This window comes from Atractosteus spatula, chromosome 14, assembly GCF_055471065.1.
Source record: "Atractosteus spatula isolate fAtrSpa1 chromosome 14, fAtrSpa1.hap1, whole genome shotgun sequence".
Taxonomy (NCBI): Eukaryota; Metazoa; Chordata; class Actinopteri; order Semionotiformes; family Lepisosteidae; genus Atractosteus; species Atractosteus spatula.
The window spans coordinates 42,885,354-42,907,497 of NC_142719.1; the positions used below are offsets into that span (position 1 = coordinate 42,885,354).

At 44.1% G+C, this 22,144-nt stretch overlaps 2 protein-coding genes across 2 annotated transcripts; both read right to left on the minus strand.

The window, feature by feature from the left end:
* Positions 1 to 1,329: 1,329 nt before the first annotated feature.
* cnot8 (CCR4-NOT transcription complex, subunit 8) lies at positions 1,330 to 7,684 on the minus strand. The gene is made up of 7 exons (XM_088932557.1): positions 7,543 to 7,684; positions 6,517 to 6,712; positions 5,592 to 5,785; positions 4,258 to 4,419; positions 3,710 to 3,854; positions 3,025 to 3,135; positions 1,330 to 2,231 (listed from the first exon to the last, which is right to left on the minus strand). The coding sequence occupies exons 2-7, from the start codon at positions 6,631 to 6,633 to the stop codon at positions 2,103 to 2,105; spliced, it is 858 nt and encodes a 285-aa protein (XP_088788683.1). The 5' UTR covers positions 6,634 to 6,712; positions 7,543 to 7,684; the 3' UTR covers positions 1,330 to 2,102.
* Positions 7,685 to 9,653: 1,969 nt separating this feature from the next.
* On the minus strand, positions 9,654 to 22,126 carry fam114a2 (family with sequence similarity 114 member A2). Its single transcript, XM_088931829.1, has 14 exons — positions 21,983 to 22,126; positions 19,839 to 20,120; positions 19,552 to 19,648; positions 18,725 to 18,826; positions 18,454 to 18,563; positions 17,907 to 18,041; positions 17,073 to 17,231; positions 15,149 to 15,272; positions 14,556 to 14,641; positions 13,489 to 13,614; positions 12,875 to 13,014; positions 12,654 to 12,726; positions 11,869 to 11,922; positions 9,654 to 11,549 (listed from the first exon to the last, which is right to left on the minus strand). The coding sequence occupies exons 2-14, from the start codon at positions 20,043 to 20,045 to the stop codon at positions 11,448 to 11,450; spliced, it is 1,515 nt and encodes a 504-aa protein (XP_088787955.1). The 5' UTR covers positions 20,046 to 20,120; positions 21,983 to 22,126; the 3' UTR covers positions 9,654 to 11,447.
* Positions 22,127 to 22,144: the final 18 nt, after the last annotated feature.

The following is a 22,144-nucleotide window of genomic DNA, read 5'->3' on the forward strand; positions in this document are numbered from 1 at the left end:
TTTAACAAAAGGGGGGAGTTTGAATTATTGCCTGTACAGACAATGGAGACCAAATTCTTGCTATGGAACAGTTAAGAAAGAAGAATCAGAATAAACTACAGGTTTGGTTACAATTATATTAATTCATCCCAAAACAAATGACCTTACTCTTCACAATAGATAGCAGTTATAAAGCAGAAGAGACCAAGACATCAATCACAGGCGATTGTAAACTAGTTTCCTCCAGAATACACATTCTCAACAGTATCGTACCGAATGTTGGTAGTGGATCAGAGATGGCGGAAGAGAGCAGAGATGTGTCGAACACTGATGATTTTCACTTTAGCAGGAGCGGACGGTAAACAGGGTTTTTAAATGTATATCAAGGTTCGGGTCCTGAAGTAAATCCAGCAAAAACTGAGACGAAACCAAGAACATACCACTTGAGTGGGTGGAATGTTTTTTGTTCCCAACGCGAACAATGCTGTTCAGAAAGGTAACATGGATAGGCATTTCGGCGCTGAGATGGTGCAGGCGTCAGTGCAAGTTCCCAGCTAAAAGAACTTGAAAAAACAAATTGTAAGCAGGTGGTTCATCAGAATAGTGATGTGCTGTTATGAAATAATGGCAGAGGACCTGCAGGAGGTATCTGTGCTCCTTGTGCCACTGCGCAGTCTGAGCACAGCAGCCTGACTGTGACAGCCTACCGTCCTCCTCTCAGCAGACTGAACAGGCTGCTCCAGCCCCCAGATGACGTGCGCACGTCCCTCGATCTTCAGCTGCTCCCCGTTTTCGCCTTGAGCTCTGAATTCATGCCCTGGTGGATCTCACAATCCAGGAACACGTGCTTCCGTCCGGTGCTGTGCCGATGATCTCTTTTCCCTCGGATTTCCAAGCTGACAACACCTTTGCCTCAGGAACATCAGCAAGTCCAGCTTTCCTGGCTCACTGAAGCTCCTGCCAAACACACCCCAACAGCTACCTGTCATTCCCGGTCACTGAGGTCTCCTTATGCAGCTATGCTAACCACAACAGACATTATAGACAATCAGGCTTGCCCAGTATTTTTGTAAATAACCTTGAGCATGCTGTTTATGTTAATTACATTTCCTTAATTAACATGAGCCAGACCTGTGTGGAAACCCAAGTTTCTACAAACTGGGTTCGTCTTACCCAAGCTTTTCCATTTTTTCCCCACTACCTGTTAATGCCGTTCTATCTCATTTACTTGGGCTTTTCTCTCTATCTGAGCTACGCCAATATTAATAGTGTTTAGGTACATGCCATGCTTTTTTGATCCTGTGGACACATACTTGTGCCACAAGACAGAAGACATGATGAAAGTTCAGATTCCTTTTGTACAAAACACTTTAATATACAACGTTTTAAAACAATAAACGATTTAAAAACAATATAAATCACACCCATCCATTGAAAGGAGCTCATTGTAAGCAACTTAAAAAAAGCTCAAGTTCCAGTGAATTTAAGCAACGGACGTTTCCTTTCCTAACTCCACTGATTCAGCTTAAAGTCTAAAATCTCACTGAGAAATGGTCAAACATAACGGCCTCTTTGAAATTTTACATTTAATATACATACCTTTCCAGCATAAATTTAAAATATTACAATTTCTACAAACATGATGATAAAAGTATCCAACAGTGATCTGTTTGATTTTTTTTTTTAATACTCATAAGTCATCTTCATCACCTTTGTGAGTCAGGTCACCTTCTGCTGGCAAATTCTGTAAGACGACCGGTCTTGAGCGTTTAAAAAACGGTACCTCTCGCACTTTGACAGCTCCCAGCCTCTGGTCCCACGTTTAAAAATAAATAAAAGTCTAATACATTTGGGAACTGCACCGCTGAAGTAAAAAATGGACTTCAATGCCAAATTCATAGCTAGAAAGGTCCAACGGTAGTATCGCTGAGAACTTGTATTGTAATACTTGAACTGTAAAAGACTTAACAATACAAAGGGTTTCTACATAAACCAACGTCCTTGGAGAATTCATGCCTTATATACAGAAAATCTTTTTTTGGCTGCAGAAAGACGTATATTTAACAAAAGTGTTCGATGAAATAAAAGAAGTGCGTCTGTCCAAGGCCCTGCGATGCCTTGGGTCAGTGCTTGCTGTTGGCCTCCTCCTGGGCCACGCTGGCGCTGCCGTTCTGGGTCTGGGACGATCCGGAACCGAGGCCGTACAGCCTCCCGCAGTACTTGGCGTCGTCGATGTTGTCCTCGAAGAACAGCTGCCAGGGGAAGAGAAGGGCACGTGAGCAAAGGGAGTTCCCCGCCCGCGCCCCGGGCGAAAAGGTCAAAAAGGCGCGTTTTAGGCTTTGAAAGCAAATATCATGTCAATTTTATTAGGTCAATTATTAGGCTGTGCCGGGAGATGAAGATACAGTCCGTCTTCATCAAGGGTTCAATTACATACTGCGGGCTCAGCCAGAACGAGAACCTGATTCTCTAGAGTCAGGACTGGGGGTCCCTGAGCTCGAATTGTGGTTTGTATGAGGGTAACACTTAAAGTCACACCTGAAGGAAATGACCTTCATACTTCAAGTCTTCCACTTTTGGAGCTAACAAGTCTGTTTGTCCTATCACAAGCTGCAAATGTGCAATTAATTAATTAAATGGATATTATTTCACATCCTGTGTTGATCACACTAAAACTACTGTGAACTTAGAAATACATTTTCTAAATGATTTCCGTGATAGTTTAGCTGGTCATTGCATTGTGGCAAGCAACATCACGGAGGCAGAAAACATTCATCTTCTTTTGAAATAAACCAAGTGGAGAATTATTAGAAATAATTCATTCCAATATAAAATAAATCACCTGAAATGCACTGGAACATATAAACTTTTGTTCTTCTAAAAATATAAGCAAACAAATACTACCATTTCTGTGAAGGGTTAACATTTAACATAGCAGAAGACGCATAAGAAACATCTGGATCAGAAATTGTACTACCAATGGCAGAATAAAAAATTTAAAATGAAAGCACTCAGATCAAATTAGGAGTTGTTTTTCACCGATACCTCTTTCATTCGAAAGAAAGCCATTCCAGTGAGCAGAGAGTCCGAGCCCGCTTGGTGCTGCCTTCCAATCCTCTTCAGCTCCAGCTGGTCAGCCACCTCCTGCAGCCCTCCCTGCAAGAAAGGGCACACGCCTGAACACCTTCTATTGGACTTGATCTAGTACCCACATGGACAGGATCCATAACACCTTAGTAAGAATATCCACAGAAGTGCACAAGATGCATCTCCTATCCTATCGTAAAGGTGACACGTACCATCTGAAGAACAGCAGGACACCCTAAAGATAGATAGATACTTTATTGATCCCGTGAGGGAAATTGCAGAAACATGTCCTTCAAGGATCTTCAGTGCTTTAATCAATGCTTACAGCTTTGCTGCCTGATTAGATAGAAGTACCGCCGTATGGTAAGTGCACAAGGCACACGTGTGGGTCCATTTCTTCAGCCTAAATAAAACGACTGCAGTTTGTTTGCAGTGGAGCAGAACATCCCACTCCGCGTTAAGAGGAAGGAAGACAGCAAGGCAGAGACCCTTCTAACCCTCTTCTCAAATCCTTCTCCCAAACTAGGTCTTTGTTCAGCCGTTCGCCACATTAACTACAAACTGCACTTCAGTGTGCGCTTCTAAGAGCCTTCAGCTGTCTCACGCGGGGACCTCCGGCAGAGCTGAGCAAGAGGCTCCCAACCTTGAGGTTCTTGCAGCTCTTCATGAGGTACTTGACGTCGTAGATGGCAGGGAAGAAGAGGTTCAGGATCTGGAAGAACTCATGCTCCTCCTCTGGCAGCCTGGCGTCGGTGAGGAGCTTCACCAGGTAGCCGAAGTCATACCCGCTGCCAACAGGAAGACCGCAAGAGTGCAAACAGTCTCTTCTGAAGACACAGTCAATATGCACACCAGCCCCTAAAGACAAAATCTACAGAAGCACCTCAGCTAATTCCTGTGCATTCTGTTATCCTCTGATGCTCGGATAGAGCTAATTTAGCCATGTGCATTATCACGTGTAATCGGGTGTTCAGACAACTACCGCCAGGGCAGTTTCAATAACCTTCCACTCTAAACCTGTCTATATTGTATCCAACTAAACAGCAAGACAAACCGGAAACGAGGCACCGGCATTGCCAGTGCTGGATCGTGTCAACGCTGCACAACCCGTTATTCCCTATATCTGAACTAAAGCTCCTCTATTAACTCCTTGATAGTAATATACTATCACCTTACTCTCAGGTCTCTTACCTGTGAAAGGAGAGCCACTTGACATTTTCACACAGCACCAAGCCAGATGTCATCAGGAGTTCGGCAAAGTAAAGTGTGTCGATTCCCTCTTCCTCGTGCTTCTTAAACTGAAGCCCCGAGTTCTGCAGAAGATCTATAGAATCCTGAGAGTACATGTCCTCCCTGAAACGGCAAATCAAAGTGACTTTCGCCCACAGCATCAAAGCACAGACATCAAACATGCCCACGTCAGCGCAGGAGCGTTATTAAAACCCAGGAGCTGTCGTTGGCAACACAGATCTGTTACAAAGCAATTCAAAAGAGCCCGATAGCTTTCTCGAGATGCCTAAGGATCACGTACCGACTCCACCTGAAAAGAGCGTACAACCTGAACTGGGAAAGCAGAACGCAGTTGACTAGTGATCTGGTTTTAAAAGATCTTAAATATGAGAAATTCATCAAACTGAAAAGGTTTTTCTATTATTGAAATAAGATGGTAAATTTGTGGATTTTATCTTCACTGCAGTGCAGCATTATACTGTATTTTGTATATGATGTCTCTCATATTTTTTCTACCTCTGTTATTTGAAGCAGACCAGAGAAAATTCTAAACAGATGGGTTGATCCGGCATAAAGCTGACTCTGACCTGGTAGATTTGTAATGCTCAGGTAATATGCCTCGTTATAGGAAAGATGGCAACCACTCCCTCTCACAAGCTTGTCAATGCAGATCCCTGCAGACTACTGGGCCAGCTAATATCTACCAAACAAGCTAGATGAGCCAAGTGGCCTCCCCTCATTTGTAAAAAAAAATGTTCATTCTAACCACGTTCTTAATTACTGAACCATGAACCATGACGTTTTCTAGATGAGCTTTTCAAACTGGTTTTCTGCATTTCCGTGCTACAAAGACATTGAGAAAGCTGGTCAGTCTGTCCTTGTTGTTTAACTGTTGCTCTCCGACTTCAGTCTCATCGGATCAATGGATTAGAAAGGATGTTTTCACAGCAGGTGGAGGCGGAAGGTGTGCAGCTCTCAAGGGTTCAGCTGCTGACTCCTGCTCAGGAACAGGACACTGACAAGAGTTCTGAAAACCAGAACATGGCTGAAAGACCTTATTTATGGAAACCAGGAACGTGGCTCTTAGAACACTTAAATTCTCTCCCTTAAACATCCTTAAAACCCCTCGTTTTCAGTGTAAACCGATGAGATGTCTTTTCGTGCAGACACGGCGGCGAAGCAGAGGGTCAGACAGGGCTGCGTAATGAAGAGCGCGGAGGAAGATGTGGCCCGGGAGGCCCGGATCACGGCGGCGGCGGCGTTGTCGGCGTCGGCCCGCAGGGATTCTCACGTACGTGAGGTTGAACTTGAAGTTGAACTGCCAGGTGGTGGTCCCGGGCGGGTAGTCCCCGCTCTCGTTCATGAAGGTGAGGCCCAGCTGGATGATCTTCAGCAGGTCCACGTTGCAGCGCAGCAGCTGGTACTGGTAGTCGACGGTGCTCCTGAACTCGCCGATGGGCCGCACCACCACGCCGGGGAACTCCGTGTCCTGGGGAAGCACAGGCAGAGCACAGCTCACCCTCCCGGCACTCCCGCGTGGGGCAGCCTGCTCACTCAGCCCGCCGGAGGAGGACATGCCCTGCAGCCTCAGGGAGGTGAGGAGACCACGCGGGCACCTGCTGCCCGTGCCCATCAACTAAACCAACCCAGCGAACAGTTTCAGAGTGGTCAGCGAGACACGAACTTACCCAGAAGTGTATTTAAAACTGAGAACAAGAGGCACTTTTTTTTTTAACCCAGAAGGTTCAGAGAGTCTGGGACAAGCTACCCCACCACGTGCTTGAAGATGATACTTGGGCTTTTCAAGAAAACAGCAGGGCGAGACCCTGCGATCAATAATATTGCTACCAAACCGGCCAGTTGGGTCGTACGGCCTCCTCAATGAAATGGCATCCCACAATGAAACAGACTTGGAACACCCATATTTAACAGGTTCTTCAGGGACTGGGGACAGAGTAACCTATAAACAACCAATACAGCTACAACTATCACCAGCTTTCCGTATGAAGACATGCTTGTCCTGCCTGCTAGCACTTTGTAAATGATGCTGTGAACTTTGAACCTTGTGAGAAAGTTGTCTGGGAGGACAGTCAGACATGGCCTGTTACAATCTGTTACCATCACCAAAGACGCACCAACTAATATTACGCTGGAGCTGTTGCCCTTTCTGACAATAATTACCGACGCAGGCTTTTCCCTAAACCCAAACCCAGTAGTTACCATGGCGATGTAGTTGTAACTCTGAATAATTTGTCGGATTTTCCTCATTTCCTCTTCCACATTGCTGGCCCAAACTTCGCAGATAATCTGGCTGGTATCTGCAAGCGCGGCAGGCATGTTGCGCGGTCGGGGAAAATGACTGAAAACTCCCGGGAAACCTCTGAACCACCCAGGAAGACGGGCTCTCAGGCAAACCCTGAAACGCAGAAAGACACAGATGAAACTCGGGTGTCGTCGTTCCGTTTGAAGACGAAATCAAACGTCTACCGTCTGACCATGATACTGGTATCCAATTGGACACTGTTATCAGATACCGATTTTAAAAGAAAGTTATGACCACGTGTGGAGTGTTCATTCATTCAAGAACTGCAGGCTTTTAGCTGCAAAATATCTAGGTGCTACAGTTTATTGTGGAAACACTGCATATCATTTTACATCCCCCGTATGACAAAGAGACTCGTCAGATATATTTTCAGAAACGAATAAGCCCACAAACTGCAGATTTGCCTTTTTTTTTTATCTCAGCGGCTTCAGATACAGGATTTAACAGGACGCACAAGTACCCGACTCCAGCAGAACTTTCGACATTGAGAATACACGGGGTCTACTGAGAGGTGACTTGCAGGAAGGAAGGGTGTTTGTAAAGCGATTGAATGTCCTTCTGAACACAAGGAGATGATGCCATTATGAAAAAACAAGCCGCAAAAACAGTCAACGCGCATAACCCCACCAAACCAAAACAACTTCGGCTTTCGAGAAAAGCATCCGCAAGGGACTTGATTTTCATCTGGAGTGACGCGTCAAAGCTTTCACCCATCTGTTTGACGTTGAAATGCTATATTTAATGCGAACAAAATCAAGAACGCGTCCTGTTTTTATTCTGCGACGGCTCTCGCGTTACTTCAGGGCCGCGTAACCCCAACCCCAACCTCAACCCCAGCCGGCAGCCATCACGGCTCCGTCCGCTTCCCACAAGAGGCGAAAGGCCCGGCACTGCTGATCATCTCGGGCGCTTCCGTGAAGTACCTGGTCAGGTCTACTTCGGTAATTCCCTCGGTTTATATTGAAGCTGCCGCTTGATCCTGGTCCCCTTGTCGAAAGCGAGCACGGCGCAGTAGTAGCTCCGCGCAGGCGCACTGACAGCCCCTCTCACCCCTGACCCGGTTACGATAGTGCGGCGCGGTCACGTGGGAGGGCGGCCTACCCGCTGCTGCAGCGTGAGAAGCGTCAGTATAGGAACCCGGGAACGAGATGTACACGGATGGAAAAAAGAAACGCAATATTGTCTGGAATGAGAATACTATAGTTACAGCTTATGTACTTTCACAAAAAAAAGTTGTCAATTTGATTCAAGCCCACTGACCAGCAATACAGCTTGTGCAGTGAGGCATTGCAACTTGCCAATCACACGAAAGTTCGTTAGGTGCACTTTTAGCCAACGGGATCCAGGTGGAACAATGCCTGATCAGGTCACCTTTAAAAGGGCCTAAATTCAAATCTTAGGTCACTGCAAGAAAAAGGCCACACTTAGTCAGTTTTCTGTGCATTCCGTGGTGCCTCGAATGTCACCAGAAGCAAGGGAGAGGGCCATTGGCATGCTGCAGGCAGGCATGTCATGTGCCAGCGTTGCCAGACACTATGTAGTAAGCCACTCCACTGTGTCCCGACTGCAGAAGGTTCAGCAGACCAGCACGTCAGATGACCATCCAAGATTTGGTCACCCCAGAGCAGGACTGACACATCAGACTGGTCCATCTGAGAGATCATTTCAGATCTGTCACCCGTACTGCTGCTGAAACTGCCAGCAGACACAATGCCTGCATCGGTGAGAGGACAGTGAGGCTCCATGCTGCTGGCCTTAGAGCCAGGCGACCTGTCAGAGGCCCTCTGCTCACACCTCCTAGACGTCACACCCGACTGGCTTGGGCCAGACAGAGGCTGTGATGGACTCGTCAGCAGTGGCATCAGGTCTTCTGCACAGATGAGTCACTCTTCAGCCCGTTCCACACAGTGTGGAGGAGGTGTTGCGGTTTTTTTTTCCATCAGTATATATTATTAGGAAATAGTTAAAGGAGGGGGCTGCATCAGCAGGCGTAGGCTACAAAGGAACGAGTAAAGGTTTATTCCAGCTGAAAAGAGAAGAAAAGAAACACAACGTTTCGGCCGTGGAGCCTTCTCAACAGCTGAAACATTGACACCCGAAGAAGGCTCCACTGCCGAAACGTTTCTTCTCTTTTCAGCAAGGAACAAACCTTTACTTGTTTCTATATTAGGAAATGTTTTGATCCATGAGAGCCTCAGTCCAACATGTTTTGGAGGTAAACATGAAGTTGACAAGATGCTTTGTCCTCAGCAAAACAGGTGGTTTGTTAAATTTAGCATTAAGAACAAAACTGAATAGTTTTCATATTCTGGATGGAGAAAAACTCTGATTACAATGAGGGTTCTAATCCTGGAGTCCTTCATGTTTGACAAAAGGAAGGAAAGGTTTTCTCCTGTATACTGCTAGAGCACTGGTTCCCAGCCAAGACTGTGCTTTTCATTCCAGCTGAACTCTGAATGTCCAGTGCTAACTGATGACTTAACTGGTCTGCTCACTTGTTTAGATCCTCAAGTTGTTCTTCAGTCAGTCCTGCGTTATCAGAAAACCCCACTTCAGGGGCCCTCTGTCAGACACAGATCTTCATAACATCTGAAGTAAATGTAATCGGACACACCCACAGAGGGAGTGACCCTGTAATTGGACACACCCACAGAGAGAGTGACCCTGTAATTGGACACACGCACAGAGGGGGGTGACCCTGTAATCAGGAACACCCACAGAGGGAGTGACCCTGTAATTGGACACACCCACAGAGAGAGTGACCCTGTAATTGGACACACGCACAGAGGGGGGTGACCCTGTGATCAGGCACACCCACAGAGGGAGTGACCCTGTAATTGGAAACACCCGTAGTGGGAATGACCCTGTAATTAGATACACCCACAGTGGGAGTGACCCTGTAATCAGACACACCCACAGACACGCACATACTCACACCAGGGCCAGTTTTCCCAGAAGCCAATTAACCCACCACTATGTACTTGGACTGTGGGAGGAAACCAGCATAGTACTATATAAAGGCAGCTCAAACAGCTCAAACTGGATATCTTTTATTGCTTACCAATACAACATGCTCACTGATAACAGCTCAGCCTCATGACAGGGAGGGGCTGTCAAAGTCTAATAGCAGGGTGCTTGGAATATCCCTTCCATTTTATCAATTAAATAGGATTTCATTTTTACCTAACTGGTAACATTTTACACACTTTTTACCAATTGTTGTCTAATAAAACAATCCTTACTGGTACAATACTGTAATACAGAGCCCCGACAAATTCATGTTTATGTTTATAAACATAAATACCGTTACGTAAAAAAACAATACTTTTAATATTTTAGTATTTTTTGGTTAGTTGATGGTTAAGTGCAAATGCACAGTACAGTGTGTAAGAGAAGAAAACTGCATAAATATAAGAGAAGGAAGAGACAGAATAGTTAAAACCAGCTGTGATATTGTGAACATTGAATACTACATGCTTTTCATACTGTAGCTTTACTCTAAAAATACACTTCATGTAAGAGAATTGAATTCAATACAATAAAAAAAATCCAACAGGACTCGTTAGCCTTAACATGTAGCTAGTTCAATACAAGTACGAACACATGACATAAATATATACAGTAGGAGCTACCAGGTTTGGCAATTTACTGTAGCCTTACACAGAGTCTCTCAGTGTCCATTAAGCAGCTCAGGAGTAGCTTTGCTACATTTTTAAAATGCATGTTTCTTGTGGTTTCAGTAAAAATATCTGAATTGCATTGCAGTCATGTTCCCTGTTTGTACCAGCTCATACTTTCCTGTGTGACAAATTTACGAGCAGCCCCTTCTCTCCTGCTGTAACTGTTTCAATGGGCACTGCAGTCCATACTCACATTTGGACCGTGGGCGCTATACAGAGAACTGACAAAGAGTCTTAGTTTTAATCATGTTTAAATCCCACCAGGAGTCAAGGGTCAATGGTGGTGTATGTAGGATAACAGTACAACGAGGCGCATCATAGCGAAGCTGTACAATTGACTAATGTACACTTCACCGCTTCACAATCTTCACAAAGGACAGTGTTTTGTTACTCACTAAAAAAAAATGAAAGCACACTCCCAGATGTAACTTTCAAAAATATCACTTAACATTCGATCCTCAGCACTTTTTTTTAGAGAAGTGCCGAAATTATTAATATAGGAGTTAAATTTTTTAAAAGAACTAGATGATTTGTAGTTTTCAAATTCACAGGTTTCCCTGGCACACTGCACATGGAACAAACTCTTTTCCTATTTACACTAAGGCTAACAAAATCAAATATCTTACATTTTAAACAGATTATGCTGTAAAATAGTTGAATTTCAGCAATACTTTAAGTGAGAGCTGCTGATAAAAAGGACCTGCAAAAGAACTGACTAGCAACATTACTGCATTTAACAGCAACCGAATTCTCATATGCTACCTACTTCTAACTCCACAAACTCCACAAAAAACAAAAATTAGTTTGAATTATGTAAAGGAAAAACCTACACTTTTACCGCACTGCATTTCAGATTGTGTCCTCAAGGTGTACTACAACCTAGTTAAGTAGCTCAGACTCTCTGGCACCACGCACACATTACACTCAAGTAATTAATCAGGTGTGCGGCAGTAAATCATTCTGGGTACCTATGATCTGATACTGTGGTTCTGTTCATTCTCACAGGTGTCAGGCATACAGAACGGGTTTCCATTTCGCCAGGTTTATTGACTGTCGGTTTATCTTGAGCAGGATAGCAGAAACGATGGCCGGGTCAGACACGCCGCGGCCCTCCTCCGGCTTTGGCACAGGTGAGCTCCAAGCGCTGCTCACAGCTGCGCGGAGTTCGTACAGGTCTGGATGTGGGCGATCTCTAATACTGGCAGCAACAGCTGGAAGGCATCCTGGACATAAGACGCACTGTTGGAAGCCTGGGGGAAAATCAGTCACAGACACACTAAATAAACTACACGATCCTCATAGAGCAAGGAGAAAATACTGGAGTCTGTTTTGTTTCTGTACTCGTGATTGTACACTCTTAATTCTTTATCCAGACAGCAAATGCATTCTTGTTTCTTTCCCGAATTTATTGCAAGATATTTTCGAACTGACAAATCTTTAAAGCTACAATGCCTTTGTAAATCCGGGTCAACACAACAGCAGTAGCTCGGCTTCCGGTCGTATTTTCGATCCAACTGGTAAATATTAAGAATTAAAAAAGACATACTGAAAGATACCAAAAATACCTACCTCTAGAAAGACTCCTGTGATCAATGGATTGAGTACATCACCCTTTTCATTTGACTGGAAAAAAAATAAAGCTTGTATCTTACAATGGCTGATATTACAATTTCAGAAATTTTAATTTCTGAGTGTCAAATATCAATGAGTCTCAATATGATCATTATAAAATAAGTATGGGCCTTCTGCTACTTGAAATGCAACAAAGTAAACAGCACAGAATATTAATCCTAATAAAGAAAGAAAGTTTATATGTGCTGATATTTATTTATATAGCATGTTTTATGATACAGTGCTAAGTCACCCCTTAATCAGACAGTATGTGTAACTCCAGGAATTATATACATCCCACCATCTGGGTATCAAATAAAAACTGCATTAATTATAAGAACCGTGACCATTATCATACACTGCTAGAATTCAAAAATTGTGATCCATAGATGTTTTCCCTCTGCACAGAATCTTCCACCACTATTGACAAGAGATAACCTTGCCAGCACTGCAGGACTGAGACTTGCAATGTTTGAAACGTGTTATTTGTTTAAGTAACAATACAATACATTTTTTAAAAGATTAAAATTCTGTCAGAGTAATTTCGGAATACAATACTGACTAGCTATCATGTGGGTGACAGTGTGAGGGAGGGCAGAGAGAGGCTGAGGATGAAGAGCTGGTCTAAACACTCCTCGTTCAGATTTTGCAGTTTTCACATTAACTGTGCACTGCCTCTCACTGCCACACCAGGTACTGTGCTACCTGACACCTGCACTCTAGAAAGAGCAAAGTCCTCTCACCCCAACAGTAGTTAAGCAAGAAGTGAACCTCCTGGAAAGCAAAGATATCTCTTTGCATAAAATCACCGTCATTCTGAAAAAGAAACATTGACACGAAAACATTTCTTATTAAAGATGCATGTTTAAAAGCAACGTTTGTCACGTTCCGAATGTTTCGCGGTATACGCGGACAACACAAAGCATAAACAGGAGAGGCTAGTTCAAACGGCGCGCTGCCTTACTGAGAGAGAGCTGAGGCCTGGCCCAGCGTCGTCGCCCCCGCGTTCTGACTGTGGAGGATGAGTTCCGCCACCTTATGGAATTGCTCTATGGATCTGGCCGTCAGCTCCGCTAGGCTTGTGATCGCAGATGTGTGGATCTCCTGCGGCAGACAAGCAACGGACAGCTGAGCTCCAGGAACGCAAAAAAAATCTGACCATAGGCGCTACAGGCGGAAGAAGAAAAGATGAAAAACGCAGAACATACAGTATGACCAATTCTGTGTCTGGATAACTGGAAACCTCTCAGGTAAATCAGAAATTGAAATGCCTTGCATTGCGTTTTTTTATCGCTTAAACCCTGACTAAGCACTAATGGGAGACAGGGATTGACCATTTGCTGATATACTACAAACTTTACTCACAATGTATAACCCCCAGATACACACATGCAAAAGTAACTAAACTATAAACTTTCCAAGATTTTATTTCGTGACTTGTAGTAGTAAGACAGACTGTCGGTGTCCAAGTGTTAAAGAGTCACACCTTGCCCTGGCCACAAAGCGTCAGCCTGATCTGATGGAGATCAAGTCTGGAGCTCACGGATTCAAGGAAGTCCTATACTTCTCATACTGTACCTCCACAGAACACCTTGAAATCAGTTCAGCTCCACTGGCTTCTGATGCTTCTTTCCCAACTTCCACCTGTGATCCCTCAGCTGGAACATTCAGCTCAGAGATCCGATCACAGGCACTCTTCCTGGCCTGCGGAGACATACCTACCGCTTTACTTTCAAGCACAGCAAGATTTTGTCCACTACAGCTGATAAACTCAAACTGCCTTATTTAGCCATGTCATACTGCACATACTGTAAACTGTAAAGCCTAAATGTACAATCACACACAATAAAATATAAAAAGATCATTTGAGCAGTGGTTTTAAGGTTTACCTTTCCTATCAGTCTTTCTTTCTCATTTATTTTTAAAAATCGCAGCTTCTTTCCAGTAGATGGCATCAAAATGCTTTTGCTTAAAAATGCTTACAGTCAGCTTGTAACTATTGATAAATGCTATGTATGTTTGGCTCATAAATCACTTTAATTTTGCGTGTTAATAAATTAGATTCTAGAAATGCAATTTTGAACAAACCTTTAACACTTTGATTTCAGTTGTCTTGTAAGTAATTCATATTTTCTGGCGCAAAGCCCTGCAGGCAATAATGCGTTTTCATTTAAGAAAATCACCCGAGGTCTACTGCTCAAGCAAACTAAGTGAGCCGTGGCGAGACTGTTTCTTTTGATTAACACTCTGGATGGGAGAAATTAATCACACAGCTCACAGAAGTGCAGAAATTATGTAGAACACAACAGTGTATAGTAACTACGCAATTAAAAGTAACATTGTTATGAGATGAGTGGGCTTCATAGGAGTGCTGCTGTATGTGTGGCTGCTTAGAAAGATTAATTTTTAAAATGAAAAATCACCCTTTGCAACAAGTGATGAGTGTGATGCATACATGTAGGTGGATATTTATTTTTGACGTGAATATTTGACCTTGGGTAGAATCATGTATTGAATAAAATACCAATATCAAAAATTAAACTAATAATAGACATTAGGTACAGAGAAAACAAGTCTCTGAGGGGCCAGGGTGTCATAGTCTGCCTCCCTTCTGGGAAACATGAGAGTTCAGTTACAAGACTTACTCTGCTGAGCTTGTCTGCTGTTGCTGAAATCTGCAGTTCTGCCAGGACATCTGTTAATTCCTTCACAAACTCTGTGCCATCCTCATCTGAAAACGCACAAACACTCAAATAGGTAACCCCCAGCATCGTGGAACAAAGTAATGCCTTGCAAAGGAAAATTCAAAGTGACCACAGGGGTGTTCAATCTTGTAGGTCTATGGCTCTTCACAAGCCATTGGAATTAATCAATTGCAAGACAGTTATTCTTTAAGAACATAAGAAATGTTACAGATGAGACATGGACATTTTACACATATAGATTGTCTGGTTTTCAGGAGCTAATTGATCCAAAGATCTCATCCAGCTGGTTCTTAAAAGAAGCCAGGGCATCAGTTCCAACAACATAGTTGGACTTCCACAATCCTTTAAAAGTAGCATGTGTACATTTAATCGCATCTTCCCAAAACATTCAAGATATTTTGTGTCCTCTCAATAAATCGGAAGAAACCCTCTCCATATCTGAACTACACCCTTTTAAGTCACGAAGGCACGGCTCTAACGAGTCTCCACAGAGCTGGCGAAACACACGGTAACCAGTCTTCTGTGCACACTACCTTTTCTTCCATCCAAGTCCTCGTCATCAAAGTCCACTAATGAAAAGGCCTCTCTGATCCGCTCCAGCTCCTCTTTCATCTTGTCCAGTTCCTGACCAGACATCGAAGCCAGAATGGATTTCACCTGTCACAGGAAACAAGGACATTCCCAAAGTCAGAATTATGCAAACTACTGTGATTAAGGAGAAATAGTTTTCCTTTCATTCTACGGTAAATGTTTATCACTGCCTGGACAATACCAACGCTGTGTAGCTCTCATGGACCACAAGTATTCATGTCTGACTGAACCAATTACCTTACTAAGTTGGTCAAAACCCACATGTGTTCAGTCTTTAAGATTGACGATTTAAGGGTGACAAGACCTGCCGGACTGTGGATCTCCATTACCAGGGTCAGCCCTAAGTTACTACATTAAACAACTCTAAAGGGACACAGTGATGTCTTGACAGTGTTGGAAGTTGGTTTCTGCCTCCAAAATAAAATCGATAAATTCCTCATTTACAGCAATGAAAAAAAACAAGTTAGAAAATTTGCTTGCTGAACCCTCCAGTGACATGCGGTCTGAGAAGCTCCTCCTGTCTTTCCCTGCTTGGCTCGACTTCCTGTGCCTGTGCACCTGTGCCAGGACTGTAACCTTTGTTTTGCCACATGCTGCAGCTGTGGTCATCTCCCGTCTCCTCCATGAGCTCTCATGAAGTCTGTCGTCCACTCCGTCCTCCAGTGCAGTGTCCTTAAAACATCCTGCTGCTTTCCAGGATCGCCTTCCATATTTTCTCAGTATATCCATTAACCGGAAACTCATTCACAATTTGTTATGGAGCTCCACCTTTCGTTTTCACTGCCTAGATCGTTGCATTTTTGGGAGTTGAAAAGCGGGTTTCAAATGTTTTCAAGAGGCTGTAGAGGAGTTCAGAGTAGATGATGGTCACTGCCCAGGTCTGCTACCCTGACAGCTTTAGCGTCCATCAGCGAGGGTCTGCATTTCCTGGTGACTAAAAAGTTGGTTTATTTGGTTGAAGGACCTGCCACGCACAGACGTCAGTGTTGATTTATGATTGTCTTGTGTTAGAATATTGTGTCTCACCACATCTTGTGTAGCTGTGCAAGCTTCACTGCCTTCATTACTGGAACCCATGTGGTGGTCATGTCCTTAATTACAATCAGGACTGTAGGTCTTAAGATCCATCTTAACAAAACTAAAGCTGAAAACGCAGAACAAAAAAAAGACCATAGCTATGAGGGAAAACTAGAGAGGATAAGCAAGCTCAGACAGCAAGCGTGTCTGTTTCATCTCTGTAAGTAGCAAAATTAAGAAAGGGTTTTCTGCAACAAGCTGCCAGACAGCAACTAGAAATCTACAATCTTTCGTGCCAAGAACAAATTAAAACTTCACGGATCCAACATCTGCTCAGCCCTGCTGTATGCCTCAGAAACATAAAAAATAGAGAGAGAGGCAGCTCAGAGGCTTTGACAGAACATGCCTCCAGTATCCCGAGAGACAGCACTGAGCACTGAACACGACCAGCGAAAGGATTTCCAAATGCACAAATACCAGAAACATTACTTTAAAAACAAAATGTACAAGACAGCGATGGTTCAGACAAATCCAAGCCAAAAACACCCATTCAATGGGCACTAAAGTGGAAGGAGAAAGAGGCACAGAACTTGGACACAGGGACAGAAAAGGAAAAGAAACTGACTAATAACTTGGTTGCCCAGGACTGAGCTGGAGGGAGGTGTGTCAAAGCCTAATGCTCCAATGGGAGCTAAAAAGATTAATTAAGATAGAAAATGTAGCAAAAAAAAATGGAAATCCTTTTAAATGAAACAAATATGAAATGAAAAAAAAAAATCAATTATTTTAAATGCGACCGTGAACATAACTTCAAAGGCATCAAACAACACCGGCGTTCACTGCGATTACCTTGGCCTCGCTCTCTCTGGACAGAATCTCCAGAGCCTCCAGGTGAGACAGTCCTTGGAATTCATCAAACAGCATCCCGTAGTGGGCCTTCCTCACCGTGTCTGCGGACACCTCCTCAGCCGTCTGCTTCTCTTCTCTTTCCTTGGCTTCCCGTAACACCTGCAGCGCACGGGGACACGGCAAAGGTCATGGCAAACGGGTAGAGGCCGGAAGGCAGACCTGGCCAGCTAACTGGTCCCAGGCCCTCATCCCGCTGTTTCTGGAAAGAAGCCGGGGTACTCCCACAGCCTTTTGGGTAAAGAAGTGCCATACGTTCTTGAGTTTAAATGCACTTACAAAAGTCAGAAGACATGCTGAGCTGTTAGAAACTCACTTGTGTGTCTCTTCCTCAAACTATTATACTTCACATTGCTTTTTATACCACAATCGTCCACACTGCTGCCAGGTAGTAGTCCTATAAGACAATATCGTTTTCATTTTTTGTTCCTGATAATGTGTCAGCAACACAACGAAATTACGGAAGATCCCACACATTTTCTGAGGATGCTAATATAATTTTTTTGCATAAGCAGAGAATGAAAGATAAATGCTACACCTCATCCTTCTGGATCAAGTGGTACAACTTCCTCCCAAAACATCCGTAGAGTCCCCTGGTTTTCAATCCCACCTAAGCTCCTACCTTTGTGACAGATCTGATCACTGGCTGTCATCAGGCTACAGATACAAGGAGACCATTTCATGGGTTTAAACTAGTGGGATACATGGTTTCTGTGGAATTTTCACAATCACTTCAAATAACTCCAGACAACAAAAGCACACACAAAATGAGCTCACCTGGGATAATGTTGATGTTCTGCTCATCAGGCCTTTAGTTTTCTTAAACCCTGGATCGCCCTCTGCAATCACGTCCATGGTCTTTTTACCAATAAATTCTAATGCATCCAAACCACCACTTATCATGGTCTTCCCCTGAGAGATAACAATAAAGAAAAGCAAAGTTCTTAATAAATCATTACTTAAGGAATTGCTCACTGTGGTTTGAAAAGCATCATCAATGCCGATTCTTTGGAACCCTGGAATATAAAAAAAGCACTGCAGTGCCCCTTTAAGAGTTAATAAAGTTACGTTACTTAAACCAAAAGAGACAGTGGTGAACCAAGGTAAACAGCACCACCGGGTGTTCTGCACATAGGAACATCAGAAAGGTTCCTCTGAACGAGAAGATGCCATTCTCCCCATCTAGCTTGTTATGGTCATTAGTAGCCAATTGATCTGAGGATCTCATCCAGCCATTTGGAGATATTTGCTTTATCAACATGGCCGGGTGTCTATTGTAAAGATACCGCCGAAGAAAAGCTCGCCGTTCAACCCCGGTACTTACAGTGCTCTGAACGACACTGGACAGAGATGAAAACATTCCTATTGCGCCTCCTATTGGGGACGAACTGTCGCTTTCCCTTGATGTGCCAGGATGCTCGCTGCTTGATGAACCTGACGTTAAAGAAAGTTCACAAAAGAAACAGCACTGATTTAGATTTTAATAATGTCAGCTACACACAGATTTATCTACAGTATATAATCATATAAGCCTTTTGTTGTTTTTTAACATCTTTGGCAGATGTTAAATACACAAACAATGTAAATACCGTTACCTTCTTGCTTTTCTTCCTCTTTGATCTGTGTCGACAAGTCTGTGGGGTTCGGTATCCCAAGCGACGACTCTGCTTTCTCAATAACCTGGGAGATACCTTGGCCTTTAGGAAGCCGAATATTTCAGTAAGTGCAAAGTTCCCAATAACATGTTAACCGATATACTTCACAGGTGGCAGAACACAAGAAATCAAGGAAAGGCTAAGAGAAGTGAGAAGCCTGGTATAAGTTTACTCTTCAAGCTTGTTGTGCAAATGAAGATACGGTCACAATAAATCACTAAAATGTCATCATAATTTTACCTGAATACTGCAAACTAAAAAACTCAGACATACCTCTATTTGTTTTAAGTTAAAAAGAATCTTTGTCCATCATATCACAACAAGAAATGATGCTGTTTGTAGCTATTACAGGCTACAATTTTTTTATAGTATCGGTTGATGAATTCCTTTACTCAAAATATATCACATATGGAAAAGGCTCTGAACTCAAAACTGGAAGGTTGCCAGTTCAAATCCAGTAAAACGTTTTGCTGGAAAAATGGGGGGTAAATGTTTCTTCAGATTTAGAGAAAATAAAGTCTTTATCATCAACACACTCAACAGTAATAAACCGATTGACACGGAGAGACAGGGCACTGAAAGGTGCTCTTCCTTGGTGAGACGTACAATGAGCTGCGATGTTTTAGCTTTAATTGAAGCCACAAACCAGGCTTCTACTGTATAAACTCCCAGCGATATTACGAAAGGTTTGAGGGGACATCACACCAGGCTGAAACTGACTCTTTTCCCAGAGGGAATAAAAGACTAATCCCCTCCCCAGAACTCACCGACAGTGGCCACAGTGGCCGTGGCTGTGGACAGAATGGACTTGCCCCAGCTGCCCCAGTAACCCCAGCCTCCCTGGGACGCAGGAGCTCCGGACACCTATTAGGGAACATAGAGGCACATTCTCTAAGGTCACAAGGTCACACAAAAGTCCCCACTGAGGCTCTGGATACAGCGTTAGAAATATATCGAACAATACTCCCAACGGGATTGTTAAAGTCATGCTCCCTCCCAGTATCATCCAACACCCGGTACAGGCAGGCTGATGTGCTTATGAGCTGTGTTTTACCTGCTGGGAATTTTCATTTGCCTGCTTCTCCTCCGGCTCCTTCGGTTCAGAGGGGAGTCTGCTCTCCGGTCTTTTGCGGGTCACTCGCACCTCTGCCTTCGAGGGGTCCACATCCTCAGGAGCCGGAGAAGGCGGCTGCTGTGCGTCGCTGTTCTCTTGGATCTCGGTCTTCCCTGCAGGATCGCCGGAGCTCTCAGTTTCCGACATCCTACTGCAGGGCTGGGCTGTCCTGGTCCAGCAGCGAGTCTGCAGGTTTTCTAGGTTTCTTCAAAGCAACAGCACCTAAAGAGTTGGGAGGAGCTGTTAACTTGGTTCCGTTAAGACGATAATTGAGCTCGTTAAGAGCTGAGAGTATATAAAAACCTGAAGATACACAGGCCCTCCAGGACCATGAGTGCCCACCCCTGTGCTAAAGCATGACCTGGGCTCACAGATTTCTGAAGAAACCAATTGGCTCAAATCCAATGTCTTAGTAATGTAACTGCAATAATAAAGAAATGATAGAAAAAGTTCACCCCCCCCCCCTTCACCTCTCCATTTCAAAGTGAGCTTTGTACAAGCAATTCCTCAGAAAACCTAAATAGCTGACAGATGAAAAATATTTCCCTGCAAAGTCAAAGTCATAGTTTTTCCTATGCAAAGTCAACAACCAACTGTTTGCACATAAAACACCTGTATATTCTGAAACTGTATTGACAGTAACGCTGACTGCACACACAGCACCTGATCAATACAAGTCAATACAGTGCCACCTCCTGCCCTGTATGGGGCAGAAGCATGGATAACTGTGAAACAAGCATGAAAGCATGAAGCACGAAACTGTGGACAAGAGCACGCTGCCCTGCCCACAGCCCTAAAGCAGATTCCCCAGTGAGCCGCACAGCCTTCTCTTACTTGCAACAAATGTTTTCCCTGTGTTGATCCGCTAAGACAAGAAAGTCAAGGCAAGCAGAGGAACTGTTAGAGAACGAACAGGCCTGGATAACAGCAACTCCCTGCATTAATATGGTGCATCACATGTGGAGAAGGTGCTTCGTCATCAAATTACACAGCAGGGGTAATGCACTTCAGTACTTCCACCGTGGGCCTTAAGAAGACTTCAAACATCCCACTAAATTCCAGAATCGATCCTTAATTTCTTAATCAGCCCTGGTGCCGCAGATCGCGTTGATCATTAAGGATGTGATCACGCAAAGGCCTGCGATGGAAAAGGTGAGCCCAGGCTGACCAGCCCCGTGACAGAGAACAGCCCACTGGTGCTCGGCGAGTTCCTTGTCCACAAACTGAGCCACATCAAATGGATGATAATCTCCCTCTCGGTCCATTTTTGTTACATGAGCAAATTAACCCCTAGGCTTCCATCTTCCATCGAAAAAACAACAACAATCGCAGCACAATCACTGGAAACATCTGTTGAATGCTTCAGTGTGCAATCTGGATACGTGGCTGAGACAGCAGTGTAATGTACGATGCTGCTGGAGGTCAGATTGCACCTCACAAGCACACCCTGAGCCAGGGAGGTGCACAAGCCGGCGGACTTGGACCTGTGACCTTCGGCGCTCAACGTGGAAGTTTGCTGCCTTCCCCCACAACACAAACTACGAACCGTCCACCAGAAACCACGCCTGGACTACTCTTCGCTTGCGCGTCTGTTTACTAGTAGGAAATCACGTATAAATTCAGAATTTAACACTTGAGCATCTATTTTCTGATGGTAGACGTCCCAGTACTTTGTGCGATTTCACTAAGTTTGTGCTGGGGTATTTTTTTTTTAACCGATAAGCTATGTCGCGGCATTTTAACAATATGCCAGTTGTCAGGTACTGTTAAATTCCGACAACAAGGTGGATGTGATCAGTCAATGACAGCTGGGCTCATGCATTCACATAACACACGGTTCTCTTCTGCGCTTCATCCTTTTGCTACACAATTGCAAGGTCGCCTTTACATATGGTAAAACAGACACGCCAGCTGAATGATGGTGAAGTTCATTCTACATCAGGAGCGTCAATAAGTGCTCAGTGAATGTCCCCTTCCCCATCCTAGCCTGACGCACTTTGCTCATTAAAGTGCTTAAATCTCGATCACCGACAACAATTCAACCGCCCCCCAGCAGTGGCCCAGAGAAGGTATTGTTTATGTACCTCTGCAGCGCGTTCAGCCGGTCTGACCACAGTTTCCCCGTCTCTAGTGTCTTTTTGCCACGTCACTGGAGTTTTGAAACGTGCCTCTTTTTTATCTCATACTTTTTTTTCCTTCTTCACCCTTCGCAGCGACAGGCAGGAAGTGGAAGACACGGGCAGTTC